At 44.3% G+C, this 18,293-nt stretch overlaps 1 protein-coding gene across 1 annotated transcript in view; it reads left to right on the top strand.

Moving 5' to 3' along the window:
• The first annotated feature begins 17,722 nt into the window (after positions 1 to 17,722).
• The window catches only part of SMIM24 (small integral membrane protein 24), a 156,623-nt gene continuing 156,052 nt past the window's right edge, over positions 17,723 to 18,293 (top strand). Inside the window, exon 1 of the mRNA XM_073686312.1 lies at positions 17,723 to 17,903. Within this exon, the coding sequence (XP_073542413.1) occupies positions 17,843 to 17,903 (61 nt within the window). The 5' untranslated portion in view covers positions 17,723 to 17,842. The remainder of the gene's footprint in view (positions 17,904 to 18,293) is intronic.

Raw genomic sequence — 18,293 nt, 5'->3', positions numbered from 1 at the left:
AAGGTATCCATGCCCTTCTTAAATTTTAATAGTGAATCACTCATTACAACATCATGCGGCAGAGAGTTCCATAGTCTCACTGCTCTTACAGTAAAGAATCCCCGTCTGTGATTATGATTAAACCTTCTTTCCTCCAGACGTAGAAGATGCCCCCTTGTCTCCGTCTCTGGCCTCAGAGTAAAAAGATCAGTAGAAAGGTCTTTGTACTGTCCCCTCATATACTTGTACATAGTAATAAGATCACCCCTAAGCCTTCTTTTTCCACAGTAAATAACCCCAAGTGTAATAACCTGTCTTGGTATTGCAGACCCCCCAGTCCTCTAATAACAATGGTCGCTCTTCTCTGCACCCTCTCTAGTTCAGCTATGTCTTTCTTATATACCGGAGACCAAAACTGTACACAGCATTCTAAGTGTGGTCGCACTAATGACTTGTATAGAGGTAAAATTATGTTCTCCTCATGAGCATCTATGCCTCTTTTAATGCATCTCATTATTTTATTTGCCTTTGCAGCAGCTGCCTGACACTGGCCACTAAACGTGAGCTTGTCGTCCAACAATACACCCAGGTCTTTTTCAGTTACAGTTTTGCCCAGTGTTTTACAATTAAGCATATAATTATACATTTTATTTCCTCTGCCCAAGTGCATTACCTTACATTTATCCCCATTAAAGCTCATTTGCCATTTATCAGCCCAAGCTTCTAGTTCTAGTGATCCTCCTTGAGATGGTTATACTCCTTCATTGGAGTCCAGCTGTGTTTAATTGAACTGATAGGACTTGATTTGGAAAGGCACACACCTGTCTACATAAGACTTCACAGTTCATAGTGCATGTCAGACCAAATGAGAATCATGAGCTCAAAGGAACTGCCCAAGGAGCTCAGAGACAGAATTGTGGCAAGGTACAGATCTGGCCAAGATTACAAAAGAATTTCTGCATTACTCAAGGTTCCTAAGAGCACAGTGGCCTCCATAATCCTTAAATGGAAGACGTTTTGGACCACCAGAAGTCTTCCTAGACCTGGCCGTCAAGCCAAACTGAGCAATCGTGGGAGAAGACCCTTGGTGAGAGAGGTAAAGAAGAACCCCAAGATCATTGTGGCTGAGCTCCAGAGATGCAGTAGGGTGATAGGAGAAAGTTCCACAACGTCAACTATCGCTGCAGCCCTCCACCAGTCGGGCCTTTATGGCAGAGTGGCCCGATGGAAGCCTCTCCTCAGTGCAAGACATATGAAGCCCGCATAGAGTTTGCTCAAAAACACATGAAGGACTCCCAGCCTATGGGAAATAAGATTCTCTGGTCTGATGAGACCATAATTCTAAGCGGTATGTGTGGAGAAAACCAGGCACTGCTCATCACCTGCCCAATACAATCCCAACAGTGAAACATGGTGGTGGCAGCATCATGCTATGGGGGTGTTTTTCAGCTGCAGGGACAGGACAACTGGTTGCAAGTGAAGGAAACATGAATGTGGCCAAGTACAGAGATATCCTGGATGAAAACCTCTTCCAGAGTGCTGTGGACCTCAGATTTGGCCGAAGGTTCACCTTCCAAAAAGACAATGACCCTAAGCACACAGCTAAAATAACAAAGGAGTGGCTTCAGAACAACTCTGTGACCATTCTTGAATGGCCCAGCCAGAGCCCTGACCTAAACCCAATTGAGCATCTCTGGACAGACCTGAAAATGGCTGTCCACCAGTGTTCACCATCCAACCTGATGGAACTGGAGAGGATCTGCAAGGAAGAATGGCAGAGGATCCCCAAATCCAAGTGTGAAAAACTTGTTGCATCATTCCCAAGAAGTCTCATGGCTGTACTAGCTCAAAAGGGTGCTTCTACTCAATACTGAGCAAAGGGTCTGAATATTTCTACATTTCTGTTTTTTTCAGTCAAGATGGGGTGCAGAGTGTACTTTAATGAAAAAAAAAATAACTTTTTAGAATTTACCAAATGGCTGCAATAAAACAAAGAGTGAAAAATTTAAAGGGGTCTGAATACTTTCCGTACCCACTGTACATGGTCCCCATCTCCATCCTGGTATACATGGTCCTCCATCCTGGTATACATGGCACCTATCCCCACCTGGTATACAGGGCCCCACATCCTGGTATACATGGTTCCCATCTCCATCTTGGTATACATAGCACCTATCCCCACCCTGGTATACATAGCCCACCACCCCCATCCTGGTATATATGACCTCCATCTCCATCCTGGTATACATGGTCCTCCATCCTGGTATACATGGCACCTATACCCATCCTTGTATACATAGCCCCCATCCCCTTCCTGGTATACATGGCTCCCATCTCCATCTTGGTATACATGACACCTATCCCCACCGTGGTATACATGGCCCCCCATCCCCATCCTGGTATACATGGCCCCATCTCCATCCTGGTATACATGGTACCTATCTCCACCCTGGTATACATGGCACCGATCCCCACCCTGGTATACATGGCCCCCCATCCCCATCCTGGTATCATGGCCTCCTATCCTGGTATATATGGTCCCCATTTCTATCCTGCTATGTAAGGCCCCCTGATGCTCCACACATAAAAAATTAAAGGAATCTACTCACTGCTCCAGCGGTGTCCTGTTCTGATGCCAGCAGCTGACATAATAAAAATAATCTTTATTTATATAGCGCTAACATATTCCGCAGAGCTTTACAATTCAGAGGTTCATATACAACAGTCATAGGTAACAGTTAAAGATAATACAATAATTAAAGCAAAAATAATGACGACCCTGCTCATAAGAGCTTTCAATCTACAATGAGGTGGGGGATGACACAAAGTACAGGTGCTTATTTACAATGATGGTCCAGGCATCTTGAGGGAATGGGGGATAGATAAAGGCTGCATGAGCTAGTCACCAGCCAATATTTTTAGTGCTTTTGCATGCGGTGGAGTTTGATGGAGAATTATGTTGGGAGAAATAGTGAATGGGCTATATAAAAAAGGACTTTGATTAGGGAACGTGATACGCCAACCTAAACAGATGTTTTATTAGGGAGCACCTAAAACTGTGTAAGTTGTGATTGGTCCTAATTCCTTGGGGAAGAGCATTCCAAAGAATAGGTGCAGCTCGGGAGAAGTCTTAGAGCCAGGAGTGGGAGGTACGGATTAGTACGTATGTTAGTTGACAAACGCTTGAGGAGCGTAGAGAACGGGTAGGCCGATAAACAGAAATGAGGGAGGAGATGTAGGGGGGTGCTGCATTGTGGAAAGCTTTGTGGGTGACAAAAAGCAATTTAAATTGAATCCTACAGTGTATGGGCAGCCAATGCAATGACTGGCACAGTCAGCGTGTAAGCAGCACATAGCGTCACTGACATAAGCCCTCACATGCTGAGGTCAGCTGCCGGAATATTCAATGCTCCCCACGCCCGGAACTATGGGCGTGGGGAACAGTGAATATTAATTTTCCTTAATAGCAACCACACTGTTAGCCACAGCATTTCAGTGATCACGTGTGCCCGCTATTAAAGAGAATGAATATTCACTGTTCCACAAACCCATGAGAGTGGAGAGCAGTAAATATTCAATCTCTTTAATAGCTGGCACATATAATCGCCGAGCAGCAGCCGGAGTCGCGACTGAGGCTAAGAGTGTGCCCGTAATTAAAGAAAATGAATATTCACTGCTCTTCACTCCCATGGGCGTGGGGAGCAGTGAATATTCATTCTCTTTAAGAGCGAGCACAGTGTTAGCAGAAGCAGGCAGCCTCCTGTGACCTGCTCCTCCGCCACTGTCGCCCTACACCCCACCATGCGGACTATGTACCGTATATCTGGGCTGTAAGACTCACCCCCACTTTCCTTCAAAATTTTGGAGGAAAAACGTGCTTCTTATAGTCCAAAAAATACGGTGTATTAATCTCTTACCTCTGCAGCCTATTTTCATTTTTGCACTTAACCATAACATTTTTTATTTTCCATATAATTTGCTGTAAGATAGGAAAGAAAATCCAAATGGGCTGAAATGGAGAAAAATAATGCAATTTCACCATTGTTTTTTGGGTTTTGTTTATACGGCGTTCATTGTATGGTGAAAATTACTTGGGAACTTGATTTTACAGGTCATTACAATTACAGCAATGCCAAACTTGCATAGAATTTTTTTCTTAGTTAAGTAGTGAAAAAAATTCAGAAGTTTGTAAAAAAAACAATATTGGTGTGTGTCACTATCTTCTGAGACCTGTAATGTTTTTAATTTTCAATTGAGCTGAGTGAAACCTTATCTATTTGTGTGGCGTGCTGATGGTTTTATTTATGCCAATTTAGGATACAAGCGACATATTTATTGCTTTCTATTGCATTTTTTAGAGACCAACAATTCTCTCTCTCTTTTTTTTTTTTTTTTTTAGAAATCTGACCAGTGTCACTTTATGTGGTAATAACTCTGGAACGCTTCAGTGGATCCCAGTGATTCTGAGATTCTTTTTTTCATGATATATTGTACTTCATCAAAGTGCTAAAATTTGTTCGATATGACTTGTATTTATTTGTGAAAATATCACAATTTTGGCAAAAATTTAGAAAAAAAAATATCGCAATTTTCAAACTTTCAATCTTTATATCCTTAAACCAGTTAGTCATTCTGTACAAAATAATTAATAAATAACATTTCCCATTTATCTACTTTACATCTGTATAATTTTTCAAATGTCATTTTGTTTTGTTAGGATGTTAGAGAGGTTAAAAGTTTAGCAGCAAATTTTTATTTTTTTCAACAAATTTTCAAAACCTGTTTCTTTAGGGACCTACTCAGATTTATATGGACTTTGAGGGGCCTATATATTGGAAACTCCCCAAAAATGATACCATTTTAAAAACTGCACCCCTAAAATACTTCAAAACTGTTGTCAGGAAAAAATTTTAACCCTTCAGGTTAACAGGAGTTAATGTAAAGAGGAAAAAAATTAAATTGTACCTCTAAAATGTTGCTTTAGCCTCAATTTTTTCACTTTTTCAAGAGGTAACACCAAAAAGTGGACCCCACAGTTTGTTACCCACTTTCTTACTAGCGTAGCGGTACCCCACATGTAGTCAAAAAGTTCTGTTTGGATAAACGGCAGTGCTCGGAACAGAAGGAGCAATATTTGAATTTTGAAACACAAATTTGGCTGAAACAGATGGCGGGCACCAGGTCGCATTTGCAGAGCCCCTAAGGTTCCTAAACAGTAGAAACCCAACACAACCCATTTTTGGGAACTATACCCCTAAAGGATTTTATCCACGGGTATAGTGAGCATTTTTAACCCACAGGTAATACACAGAATTTGATAACATTAGATCGTCATATTGAAAATGTTCATTTTTTTTCACAATAATCTTCACAAATGTTTTACTTTTACAAGTTTGTGTATAAGTGGGTTTGTTACTCACTTTCTTAAGAGCGCGGCGATACCTCACATGCCGTCAAAAAGTTCTGTTTGGGCAAATGGCAGGGCTTGGAAGGGAAGGTGAACAATTTGGATTTTGGAACACAAATTTGGCTCTATTTGGAATAGATTGTCATATTTGCAGAACCTGTGTGGTTCAAGAACAACAGAAATCCCCCATTAATGTCTTTTTTTCTAAATTATACCCTCTAATGTATTTATCTAGGGAGGTAGTGAGTAGTTTGATACCACCATTTTTTATGAAGCTGATGCAACACAAGTTTGAAAATTTACAATTTGCATTTTTTTGCATTCTCTTTTATGAATCTTTTTGTATGTTCTGAGGAACACACCTACAATTTTATTGCACTAGTTTTTCAGTGTTCAGAAATATATCCAATATGGCACCAATGTGAGTATTGGACACATGGCTGTGCCTAGAATAATAGATGGTGGACCATCTGGTGTTTAGGGTAAAATTAATGGAATTACAGGACCCAGAAGTCAGAAGGAGGACCAGGGTGCGGAAGTGGAATACGAGGTGAGGGATGATATAGCAACAAAGTACAACAAATAAATATCAGAACACACAAGCAATTAAAAATCAATAAAACCAAAAGGAAGGATACTGTACCCCTAGGGGAAAACCTCTAGGGGGAGAAAAGGGGAGGAACGCCCCGGGGCACCGGGAGTGAAGCATAATAAAAGATCAAGTCAGGCGCAGAAGACGCACATGTGGGAACGAAACTATACAAGCAGCAACTAAGAAAAAATCATAAAAATGAAGAGAAACCCAGATGTTCGTTAAGCCCCCGTGGTGAAAGGGTGTCAAGAATAGTGATCCACCAGGCTTCCTTTTGTGCCAAAAGGCGTTTGGCATTCCCACCCCGGGAGCCCAGATGCACCACGTCAATGCCACAAACCCTCAGAGATCGAGGGTCACAATTGTGGGCAGATTTAAAGTGGCGTGGTAGAGTCTTGAGCTCCCGAGGATCAGGGATAGCCCTAGCCGCAATAATGTCCCTAACATGCTCACGAACTCTGACTCTCAGCTCCCTAGATGTGAGACCTACATAAATAAGTCCACAACCACATGTAGCATGGTAAATCACATATGTGGTACTACAAGAGATATGGTGGCGGATGTCAAAATTACGGGAGTCATCAGAGTTCGTGAACATGGTAGTGCGTGGGACATTAGTGCAGGCGGCACAGTGGCCGCAAGGAAAGGTCCCCAAGGTGGGACCACGGGAGCCAAACGGGTTTCTCACAGTTGGAAGGTAATGACTGGAAACCAGGAGATCTGCTAGGGTGTTGGAGCGTCGAGGTGTCATGCATGGAGATTCCCCAATGTATTCCCTCAGGGAGGGCTCCGTACCCAATATATCCCAATGTCGGGAGAGGATACGCCTCACCCCACACCACTCAGAGTTGTATGTGGAGATGAAGCGAATCCTCTCCGGACTTTTCAGTTTATCAGAGGGAGGGGGATGGATGAGGTGATCACGAGGAGTGTTCCGAGCCCTTCTATAGCCACGGCCAATACATCGATTGCTGTACCCCCTGCATTTGAAACGCTCGGCCAGATCAGAGGCCCGTTTCTCAAATTTGAAATAGGTCGAGCAGATCCGCCTCACCATGAGAAATTGTCTGATAGGGACGGCTTTGATAGTAGAAGAATCATGAGCTGATGCAGCATGAATGAGAGAATTGACAGCAGTGGGTTTCCTAAACAGATCAGTTTGGACACGACATTCAGCATCCACTTCTAGAGTGATGTCCAAAAAATGCAGTAAGAAGCAGTGTGGTGGCCGCAGACAGAAGGTAAGCAACTGTTCCCCGTAACACCAATACGGCGGAAGTTGCCAGTACAATTGTTAGGTCATCCCGAGTCTGGTTGTTTTTTAAAGACTCTGCCGATAACCCCAAAAATGCCATTTGCACAACATGCCAGGCCAGTATCAACATGTGGTAGCAAAGCACCCGACTTTGTGGGCAGAACCCCAGGGTCCAGGAACAGTGTCTGCAGGTGACACCACTGCTTATTCTGCAGTTGTGCGTGCAAGCCAATCCCCTGTCCATAGTGCATGCGAAGATGCCTCCAGCCCTGCACCTGTCGTTGCACACTCTCAACTAGCACCATCAGCAAGCACATCCTTGTCCCACACAGTGTTCAGTCTATACCCCAGTCCTTGGAATGCAAGCACAAATACGCAGCCAACTCCCTACAGGCCACAGTACTAAATTCACACATTTCGCGACTACTTGCGCTCGAAATGTTGCCTTTTAGGCTCGTGGAGACGGAAGCTTTCCGCAACCTGATGGCGGCGACCATCCCTCGGTACTCAGTCCCCAGCTGCCACTATTTCTCCCGGTGTGCCGTCCCCGCATTACACAAGCACGTGTCCCACAATATTAGCCGTTCCCTCAACAATGCAGTTACAGGGTAAGTCCATCTAACCACGGACACGTGGACAAGTGTTTGTGGGCAGGGACGGTACATTTCACTGATGGCACACTGGGTTAACATAGTGGAAGCCGGGACCCAGTCGGACCTTGGGATGGAACACATCCTCCCGACGCTGAGGATTGCAGGCCCTAGGTTATTCAGGTTTGCCCCCACAGTCTACAGCTCCTGGACCTCATCTTCCTCAGCCTCCTCCTCCTCTTCAGCCTCCATCTCCGAAATGACCACATCAGTCACAAGCTGGAAGCACTGCAGCACTGCCTCGGCCAAGTGACATCAGGCTGTGCTGAAGCTAATATGCTTAGGTGACAAACCGCACAATACAAAGACTTGTGGACAGCTCTGAAAGAGCAGACAGATCTGTGGCTGACACTGCTGAATCTACAGGCAGGCATGGTCATGTGTGACAATGGCCGGAACCTGGTGGCGGCTCTGAGGCGAGGCGAGCTCACACATGTACCATGCCTGGCCCATGTGCTTAACCTCGTGGTTCAGCAGTTTCTCAAAAGTTACCCAGTGCTGCTGTATCTGCTTGTCAAAGTACGCCGCCTGTGTGCCCATTTTACAAAGTCAGCTACAGCTTCTGCTGCCCTTGCAGTGCTTCAGCTGCGTTTGCAGCTTCCGGCTCACCGACTGGTGCGTGATGTCCCCACGCGTTGGAACTCTACACTGCAGATTTTGGGAAGGATTTGTGAGCAGAAGAGCGCAGTTGTTGACTACCAGCATCAACAAGGCCGTCGGTATTCAGTTCAGACTCCACTCAAAAGACCTCAGGAGTGGACATGGATGTCAGACATCTGTATCATCCTCCAAAACTTTGAGGAGTCCACCAAGATGGTGAGCGGCGATGACGCCATAATTAGCGTCACCATCCCGCTTCTCTGTCTTCTGAAATGCTCTCTGCTCACAATCAAAGAGGATGCATTGCAGGCGGAGCACGATGAGAAGGAGCAAGGAACCATACAGGGTGATTACACACAGCCCAGCCTCATCTCATCCCAACGTGGATTGGGTGACAATGAGTTGTCTGTTCAGCGTGGATGGCCTGAGGACAGGGAAGAGGAGATCATGGTCAATTGTCCTCTTGGTGAGGACATGGAAGTCTTGCCTATTAGCAGTCTAGCACGCATGGCTGAGTTTATGTTACGCTGCCTTTCCCGTGACCCTCGCGTTCTCAAAATTCCTAATAATGGGAAAAAAAAATTTCAGAAGGCCCTCCTCTACGTCTCTTCCAATGCGTATTGGAGTGCCTCCAAATTTTTGGCAACCTTTGCATTCACTGCATAGGCAAACACAATGGGAGACCCACTTCCTAATAATGGGAACATTGTTTTCAGCAGGCCCTCTGACCTCCACATCTCTTCCAAGGTGCATTGGAGTGCCTCCCAATTTTTGGCAGCCCTTGCTTTCACTGCATAGGCCAACACTATTGGAGACCCACTTCCTAATAATGGGAACAATTTTTCATGAGGCCCTCTACGTCTCTTCCAAGGGGCATTAGAGTGCCTCTCAATTTTTGGCAGGCCTTGCATTCACTGCATAGGCCAACACTATGGGAGACCCACTTCCTAATAATGGGAACATTTTTTCATGAGGCCCTCTACATCTCTTCCAAGGGGCATTGGAGTGCCTCCCAATTTTTGGCAGCCCTTGCTTTCACTGCATAAGCAAACACAATGGGAGACCCACTTCCTAATAATGGGAACATTGTTTTCAGGAGGCCTTCTGACCTCCACGTCTCTTCCAAGGGGCATTGGAGTGCCTCCAAATTTTTGGCAATCCTTGCATTCACTGCATAAGCAAACACAATGGGAGACCCACTTCCTAATAATGGGGAAAAAAAATTTCAGGAGGCCCTCCTCTACGTCTCTTCCAAGGGGCATTAGAGTAGGTCCAAATTTTTGGCAGCCTTTGCATTCACTGCATAGGCAAACAGTATGGGAGACCCACTTCCTAATAATGGGAACATTGTTTTCAGGAGGTCCTCCTCTAAGTCTCTTCAAAGGGGTATTGGGGTGTAACAGTATAGGAGACCCACTCTTTAGTAATGGGAACAATAAAGCATAGTCGGCTGATGACTCTCTAACAATAGTGAGGGCCGAGTGCTGGCCCTTTAAGAATATTAAAGGCCACCTGATGGCCCTATAAAAAGAGGCTTTGTGACTTTCAGAGTCCCTCCTTCATAAATGAAACAGGATGTGTCTGATCATGTCTCACACACCACATGGCCAGATAAGGTTGTAAAATGTTACTATGACTTTTCCCGGTTGAAAGCAATGCAAAAGTGCAAAAACGCATCAAAAACGCTACGTGTGAACAGAGGAGTGTGGAGGAGTATTTTTGGATTTGGTTATTTATTTTGCCTTATATACAAGTCATTACCCTGGAAAGGATGTTCCTTAACATATTTCCCAGGAAAATCCATTTTGGTTTAGTTTTTGTATGTTTTATTGTGAGTCCGTAAAAGTGGCGTCATACCTCTGACAACGTTGTTCACAGCAGTGACCTGGGAGTCAGAAATGCTTCCAGGGGTCTTCCCATGCTGTTCCCATGTCATTTGAGCACTGTTCCCATCGATTTGGGCAATTTTTGGGCCCCCTGCAGACCTCCAGGGGAGCAGCCTGAAAAATGCTCGAGTTTCCCATAGACTTACATTGCGCTCGTTGCTTGGGTCGAGCACCCGAGTATTCCAATTTGCTCGACCCGATCATCGAGCACCCGAGCATTTTAGTGCTCGTCCATCACTAATATGGAGACGACACATAGAGAAACTGCAGACACAGGACATACTGACTAATAACTGATAAGAAATAGAAAGATATGGAGGTCACACATAGAGAAACTGCTGTCACAGGACATACTGACTAACAGCTGACAGGAAATAGAAATATATAGAGGTCACGCGTAGAGAAACTGCAGACTCAGGACATATTGACTAATAACTGATAAGAAATAGAAAGACATGGAGGACAAACTAAACAAGAACCACATCTTCATACACACTCCATTCAACCATATTAATCCCCCTTACACGTACACCACTCCATGTGCTCTGCTCATACAGCAGCTGTGGACTGCAGATTGGTGTATTGATTGATTGGTGGGGGTCTCAGGACCCAGACACGCACCAAGCAGAAACACTATGCAGTGCCTATAATATTTAAAACCTTTATAAATTGAGTTACCCTTTAAATTGTTAATAGCAGCAATCAGAGCTCAGCTATAGCTGCTGCTTTTAGACTCCACAAACAGTTATCCCTGCCATCATGTATATTTTGCATTAATGGGTGGAAAAAAAAATCTCGCAACTCTCATATTGGCCATTAGGCCTAATTTTAAACTCCTAATTCCTGTTCTTCACTTGGAATCTAACAGAAATAGACTGACTTAAACCGTATTTGATTGTATAGAAATGAAGTCTCTGTTCACATGTACATTGGAAAGTTCCTTTTGTTTGTGCCATTTTAGGAGCAGACAAAAAAAATTCACAAATTACAGCTTGTTGGTGGCCACAACACTTCCTTGTGCATAAAGTCTGAAAGGCATAATTACTCATTTAGAGCCTGTATACAATAAAGGCCTAGAAAAGAAGAACTAAGAACAAATTCACACAATGGAGAAACTTCTTAAAGGGGTTGTCTGGCCAAAAGTGATGTCTGCAGTCACTCTGTGACAGCAGACTTATGAGTCCCCCAGCATAGACACTGTGTGCTGCGGGTATTTGCCGGTATGAGACCCGGGACCGGAGGCTCTGTATACGTTATACATACCCCAGGCCATTCAATGCCGCCTCGCTGGGGGTATGTTTGGCACCCTGCTGTTCACAGGTACCACAGGACCCAAAAGGGTGCATGGACGGACTTCTCCACAAGAGGCCTTCATTACATACAAACACCTCCACCCTTCCACCTCACACCACCAGAGGGAACCCAGATAGGGATATATATATGGAGGGTGGAGCCAGGCAGTCAGTCAGTCAGAAGTTCAGTTAGTCGGAGGAGAGCGTGCTGATGCTGAGAGCAGCGAAGACGCAGCACGTCTGCTGCTGTATTGAGGGCCCCGAGTGTGGCCAAAGGAAAAGAGGAGAGGAGAGAGGAGTTGAGGGGGCAGAGGAGCATCATAGGCTCACCCCGAGTATACAAACCGGACACCGGGTCCGCGCCTACAGGGTACCTTTATACCCAGTAGGGATCACCGGCATACCAGGAGGACTACAAGACCCTGGCTGACCTGAAGCTAAACCCAATACAGGACCAGGAACCACGAAGGCCCCGGCGCCCAGGGATAGTGGTTGCCAGAAAAAGGTCCCACTACCAAGCAACAGGTGAAGGAACCGCACGACACAGAAGCTAGGCCCAGTTGCAAGCTGGCCAGGAGCTTAGAGAAAGGGAGACACGGACCAGGAGGCCCTATACCCGCTCACTGGGGAGAAATCCTGAAGTGCACCCTTCCTACCGAGTACCCTGGACCGTACCTGACATCCGCACCAGTAAAAGTATTGAAGCGAAACCCCTGTCTCTGTCAGTTACTCCTGCTGCGCCATCCCGACTGCACTACAAGCCCCAGCATCACCACCCACTGTCAAACTCTACACTGCCCTGACGCCCGCTCCACCTGTGGGGAGCTGTTCCATCCTAGCTGCCTATCAACTGCCTCAGAGGTCTGCAGCAGCGCTGGTACAAATTACCAGTAACCACAGGTGGCGTCACGTTCAAACTACAAATCCCATATAAACTATTCTTTTTTTTTTGTTGACCGCCCTGGGCCACGGACAGGGCCAGCCACTGTGACATATTCCCCCCCCAGCATCCATAGGCCCGGACACCAGGTACCCCACTGCCCTGGGGGCACGTCATATGTATAACTCATACATACCCTCCATTACCGGGTCTGAAACCGGCGAATCCCCGCAGTGCATAGTGCCTGCGCTGCGGGGATTCATAAGTCTGCAGTCACACGGAGTGACTGTAGACTTATCACTTTTGACCGGACAACCCCTTTAAGACTGGAGTTCTTTGCTGTGCATGCCTAGCAGGGCCGCCATCAGGGCATTACTGTCCTTACTGCTGTATGGGGCCTGGTGAGCAGAGGAGGCCCGGTCCAGTCAGGGCCCCCCTCTTGTGCTTCTGCTCACCGGGCCCCAAGGTTTAACAAAGTGCTGTGCACTGATGCGGCAGTGCTGGGAGCTTTCCCATAGTTCCGCAGCCGTCAAAGTACCTGAACGGCTGCACAGCTCTAGCTCCCTACGACTTTTTCCGGACTTCTGGTCAGGTGACGGCACGTACGCGATGACGTCATTGCATACGCGCCATCATGTATGTGCGCCACTTGCCATGGCCAGGACAGCAGAAGCAGAGCTGCGCCTGGAGGGGATCGTGAGGTAAGTGTGAAAAACTTTTTTTTTCTTTATAAAATGAATTGAATTGGTGAGGGGGGAGGGGCACTGAAAATGATGAAGTGAGGGGGTGGGGGACTGCAAATGATGAAGTGATACGGGGAGGGAGACTGTAAATGATGAAGTGAGAGGGGGGACTGCAAATAATGAAGTGAGGGGGGAGGGGGCCTGCAAATGATGAAGTGAGAGGGGGAGGGGGTACTGCAAATGATGAAGTGAGAGGGGGGACTGGAAATGACGAAGTGAGAGGGGGGATAGGGGACTGCAAATGATGAAGTGAGAGGGGGGACTGCAAATGATGAAGTCAGAGGGGGGACTGCAAATGATGAAGTGAGAGGGGGATTGCAAATAATGAAGTAAGAGGGGACGGAGGAATGCAAATGATGATGTGAGAGGGGTAGGGGGACTGCAAATTATGAAGTGAAAGGTGGGACTGCAAATGATGAAGTGAGAGGGTGACAGAGATCTGCAAATGATGAAGGGGGGGGGACTGCAAATTATGAAGTGAGAGGGGGGACTGCAAATGATGAAGTGAGAGGGTGACAGAGATCTGCAAATGATGAAGGGGGGGGACTGCAAATTATGAAGTGAGAGGGGGGACTGCAAATGATGAAGTGAGAGGGAGGACTGCAAATGATGAAGTGAGAGGGGGGCAGGGGACTGCAAATGATGAAGTGAGAGGGGGGACTGCAAATAATGAAGTGAGATGGAGGGGGACTGCAATGATGAAGTGAGAGGGGGAACTGCAAATAATGAAGTAAGGGGGGACAGAGGACTGCAAATGATGATGTGAGAGGGGTAGGGGGACTGCAAATTATGAAGTGAGAGGGGGAGGGGGACTGCACATGATGAAGTGAAAGGGGGGACTGCAAATAATGAAGTGAGAGGGGGACAGAGAACTTCAAATGATGAAGGGGGAGGGGGACTGCAAATGATGAAGTGAGAGGGGGGACAGGGGACTGCAAATGACGAAGTGAGAGGGGGGGACTGCAAATGATGAAGTGAGGAGGGGGGACTGCAAATGAGGAAGTGAGAGGGATGGGGGACTGCAAATTAATTGAAGGTGGGGGTGGGGAGAGCAAATGATGACTTGGGGGGCTGGGGGAGAGCACATAATGATTGATTTTGAGGGTGGGGGATTAAATGATGATGTATTGAGACTGGGGAATTTGAGACAGTAAATGATGATGAATTGAGGGTGGGGGAGAGCAAATGATGATGAATCGGGGTGGGGCAGCAAATAATGATAAATTGAGGGTGTGGAAGAGTAAATGATGTATTGAATGTGGGGGAGAGCAGTTGATAATGAATAGAGGGAGGAGGTCTGAGAGAGAGGACATGACATAATGAATTGGGGCGGAGGGGGGGCATGTAAATCGAATGAATCAGGGAGCGGGAGGTACAGAGTGGGGTGCATTGAGGATGACGGAGTGTGACTGGTAATGAATTGGGGGAAAGAGTACAGGTGCTAATTCATTTATATATTTATTGGGTGGGGAAAGTGTCTATTTATAGTTAGTGGGAGGAAGAGTGGTGGATTACAATTTATATTTGGGATGGTGAGTTGCATAATAACTAATGATATATTAATGGTGGGTTCACGTCTGTATTCAGCTGTGTAGAAGAAGGGGAAAAAGTGGGCAATGTGCTCCGGCAGCGGTGCTCTAGATAACTTTGTGTTATTTTTATGGCTGGAAGAAGTGATGGTGGTCTGAGCTGGATGAAAAGCGAAGATGAATATCTTCAACTAGAGACGTCACTGGTGAGTCAGTGTATTTATTACCTGTACACTGACACTATACACTATATACTATATACAGAGCTTCTGTGTATAATGTCACTGATGATCTCTGTATTACCTGTACACTGACACTATATACAGATCTCCTGTCTATAATGTCACTGGTGTTCACTGTATTACCTGTACACTAACACTATATACAGAGCTCCTGTGTATAATGTAACCGGTGATCACTGTATTACTTGTACACTGACACTATATACAGAGCTCCTGTGTATAATGGCACTTAGTATTGTGGTTTTTTTTTTAATTAATGATCAATATTCTAGTATTCGGTCACTATGTGGTGGTAATATGTGTTATGATCATGGTGTGGAGGTATTTGTTCCTTGTATATGATATTATTCGGTCACTATGTAGTGGCAATATGTGGTCTGGTCATGATGTGGTGGTATTTGTCCCTTGTATGTGGTATTATTCAGTCACTATGTGGTAGTAATATGTGGTCAGGTCACACGGTGTGGCAGTATTTGTCCCTTGCATGTGGTATTATTCAGTCACTATGTGGTGGTAATATGTGGTCTGGTCATGGTGTGAAGGTATTTGTCCCTTGTATGTGATTTATTGGTCATTTAAAAAAATGTACAGTATGTGACACATTCCCTAAAAGAAATACAGGAAAATATACCTAAAAAGAGTATTAGGTATTATAAGAAATGTTTAATAGGTTAGAATAGAATAGGACCCGTCCAAAAGAGTCTCCTTGTCGTGGTGGCGGCTTAAAAAATCTTTTGGCCAAAATGAAAGCTGATTCCTATGTATGTGATAGGGTGTTCGATGTGAACAGTTAATCTGTGATTGGTGAGGACGTGGTGCACAAGTGGAGTTTTTCCAAGAGTGGGCGGTGGAACTGTTGAAGGTTTGAGGGGTGGAGGCGGAGACTCAAGGGGGCCCGAAAATTTTGCCAGTATGGGGCCCTGAAATTCCTGGTGGCCGCCCTGATGCCTAGTACATCAAATCTACACCAACCATAGTCAGAAATTGATGTAAATTATAGTAAATTTGTTGGATCATGCATTTTGTTTTGCATTTTTTTTTCATAATTTCACAGCACTTGGAATTTTCTTCCCATTTTCCAGTACACTATATGATAAAATGAAAGGTGTCATTTAAAAGTAAAACTAGTCATGCTAAAAACAAGCCCTCACATTTCTATTGGGATTGAAAAATAAAAAAATTATGTCTCTTGGAAGAAAGGGAGGAAAAAACAAAAACTCAAATATGGAAATTGACCATGTCGGGAAGGGGTTAAGAGAGACCTCAAAATAGGGCGTTTTGTGGAGCACTACATTGGGAAAGATTGCCCTAATGGATGGATGGGGAGAAACCTCCTGGCCCTTTTCAATGATGATCCAGAATTTTGTGGCTTGTAACTTTTTTCCTCCTGTTTTCCTTAAGCCAGTTATACTTTCCTCCTGTCCATTTTGAACTGTTAGAAAAAAAAAAAAAATGTTAAATACTTTTTAACTAAATAAATATATAATTTTTTTTTTTCACAAGAACATCTTAGTTTGGAAACTATCCATTAATCATGCAATTACATAAATGATTATTATTTGGGCTTTCTTTTTACTCTATAGATTGGGCATTTGGACCAAAATTAGAGGACCAGAAACCTGGGGGTCGGAATTACAAAGATGAGAATGAACATGAAGCTGGGGAGTTCACATTGAACATTGACAGAAGGGAAGTACACTGTGGAGATCTGGCTTTCCTGGATAGAGATCTATTACCTGCCAGCACAGCTCACAGACCTTCTCTGATCACTTTTAAAGAAGTCAGTCGTGGCAAGCTTTTCTGATGTTACCTTACAACAATTCTAATTCTCTGGAGGGCTTGAAGAACTGTTAATACACTGATGGACTAACATTCTGCAACTAATGTAGTGTTGTACAAAATAGAATGTTACTATTTAACTCCTTATTGATTAAAGTAAGAACACAAATTCATTGTTCCTTATATTAATTATTGACAGCATAGTCATAATATAAACTATTCAGCAATAGTAACCAACTTGAAGAGATAAATAGTAAATATTTTACTATCAAGATGCATAACAAATCGAAACAGCAGTGAAATCTGGAAGCCCATCAGGAGGACATACTGCTTTTTCTTCAGCAGAATAGGTAAGCAGGGGGGAGTAATGGATAAGAGAAAAGACTTCTGGGTAATAATGGCTCACACTTTGAATTGGTTGCTGGAGAAATCACTCACTTACCAGTCAAAGTCCAACTATGAGCTCGTCAACTTATTTACAGCGGCAGTAAATATAGCCGTCATGTTCATAATCACTATATCTTACCTTGTTACAATGTTTTCAGAAAATAGACATTTTTTATCAATTTGCTTTTACTTTCAGCTGTTTAACTGTATCAGATTATCAACTACCATCACATTGCATTTCATAAGTCCTATGGTGCTGCTCATATTTCTGCTTAAAATGTGTCCTCCAGAAAACAAATAAATGTCCGTCAAGCATGTTATAGTGTTTCCTTACAGTGAATGCCTAGAATAAACTCCGCCAGTCCGACATGTAAGTGATACAGTGCTCTGTTATTTTAATGTTTCATTTGTTTTGCTACAAGTCAGGTAGGAGGTGAGTTATAGTGTTAAAGTATTGAGAGTGGATTTTACCCCTGGACTGCCATAAAATGCAGATAACTAAGTGACTAATGAAGTACTAACGAGGACATTACATACTGTGTGAGGATCACAACAAGCAGTACCTCTGCTTTGAAGCTCACAATTTCACCGAAGTTGCTCCTTAATCCTCAATCCTTCACTATGATCACCAGCACAATCATTTTGGGTTTGCTGTTTGTTATATCTACCAATGCGCAACAAGGTAAGTCTTATGTAACAGATAGAACAAATAAGAGCGCAATTAGACGTCAGTGATTTTTCTCGTAAAACTGACTGATTTTCATCAGTGTTTTGGATCAGATTTTTATCAGTGTTTGGTCAGTGTCAGTTTTTACCATCAGAATTTCAGCAGATGTTTTTTTTTTTTGCATACAAGAAGTGTTTCAAGCTTCTATCAAACATAAAAATCAGACAGAACACTGATGGCACATGGATGGTACCAAGTGTCTAATTTTTTCATTGACTGGCATTTTGATCCATGACTCAAATAAAATTGGATATGTCTCTATGTTTTGGTGTGGCCCATTTAGTACGCAAATATATAACGTCATGTGAACAGACCCATAGACTATCATATGTACAAGTTCCATCT

This window comes from Phyllobates terribilis, unplaced genomic scaffold, assembly GCF_046119375.1.
Source record: "Phyllobates terribilis strain yellow unplaced genomic scaffold, ASM4611937v1 Scaffold_1__5_contigs__length_1240528914, whole genome shotgun sequence".
NCBI classification, from domain to species: domain Eukaryota; kingdom Metazoa; phylum Chordata; class Amphibia; order Anura; family Dendrobatidae; genus Phyllobates; species Phyllobates terribilis.
This window is presented reverse-complemented; position numbering and strand designations above follow the sequence as displayed.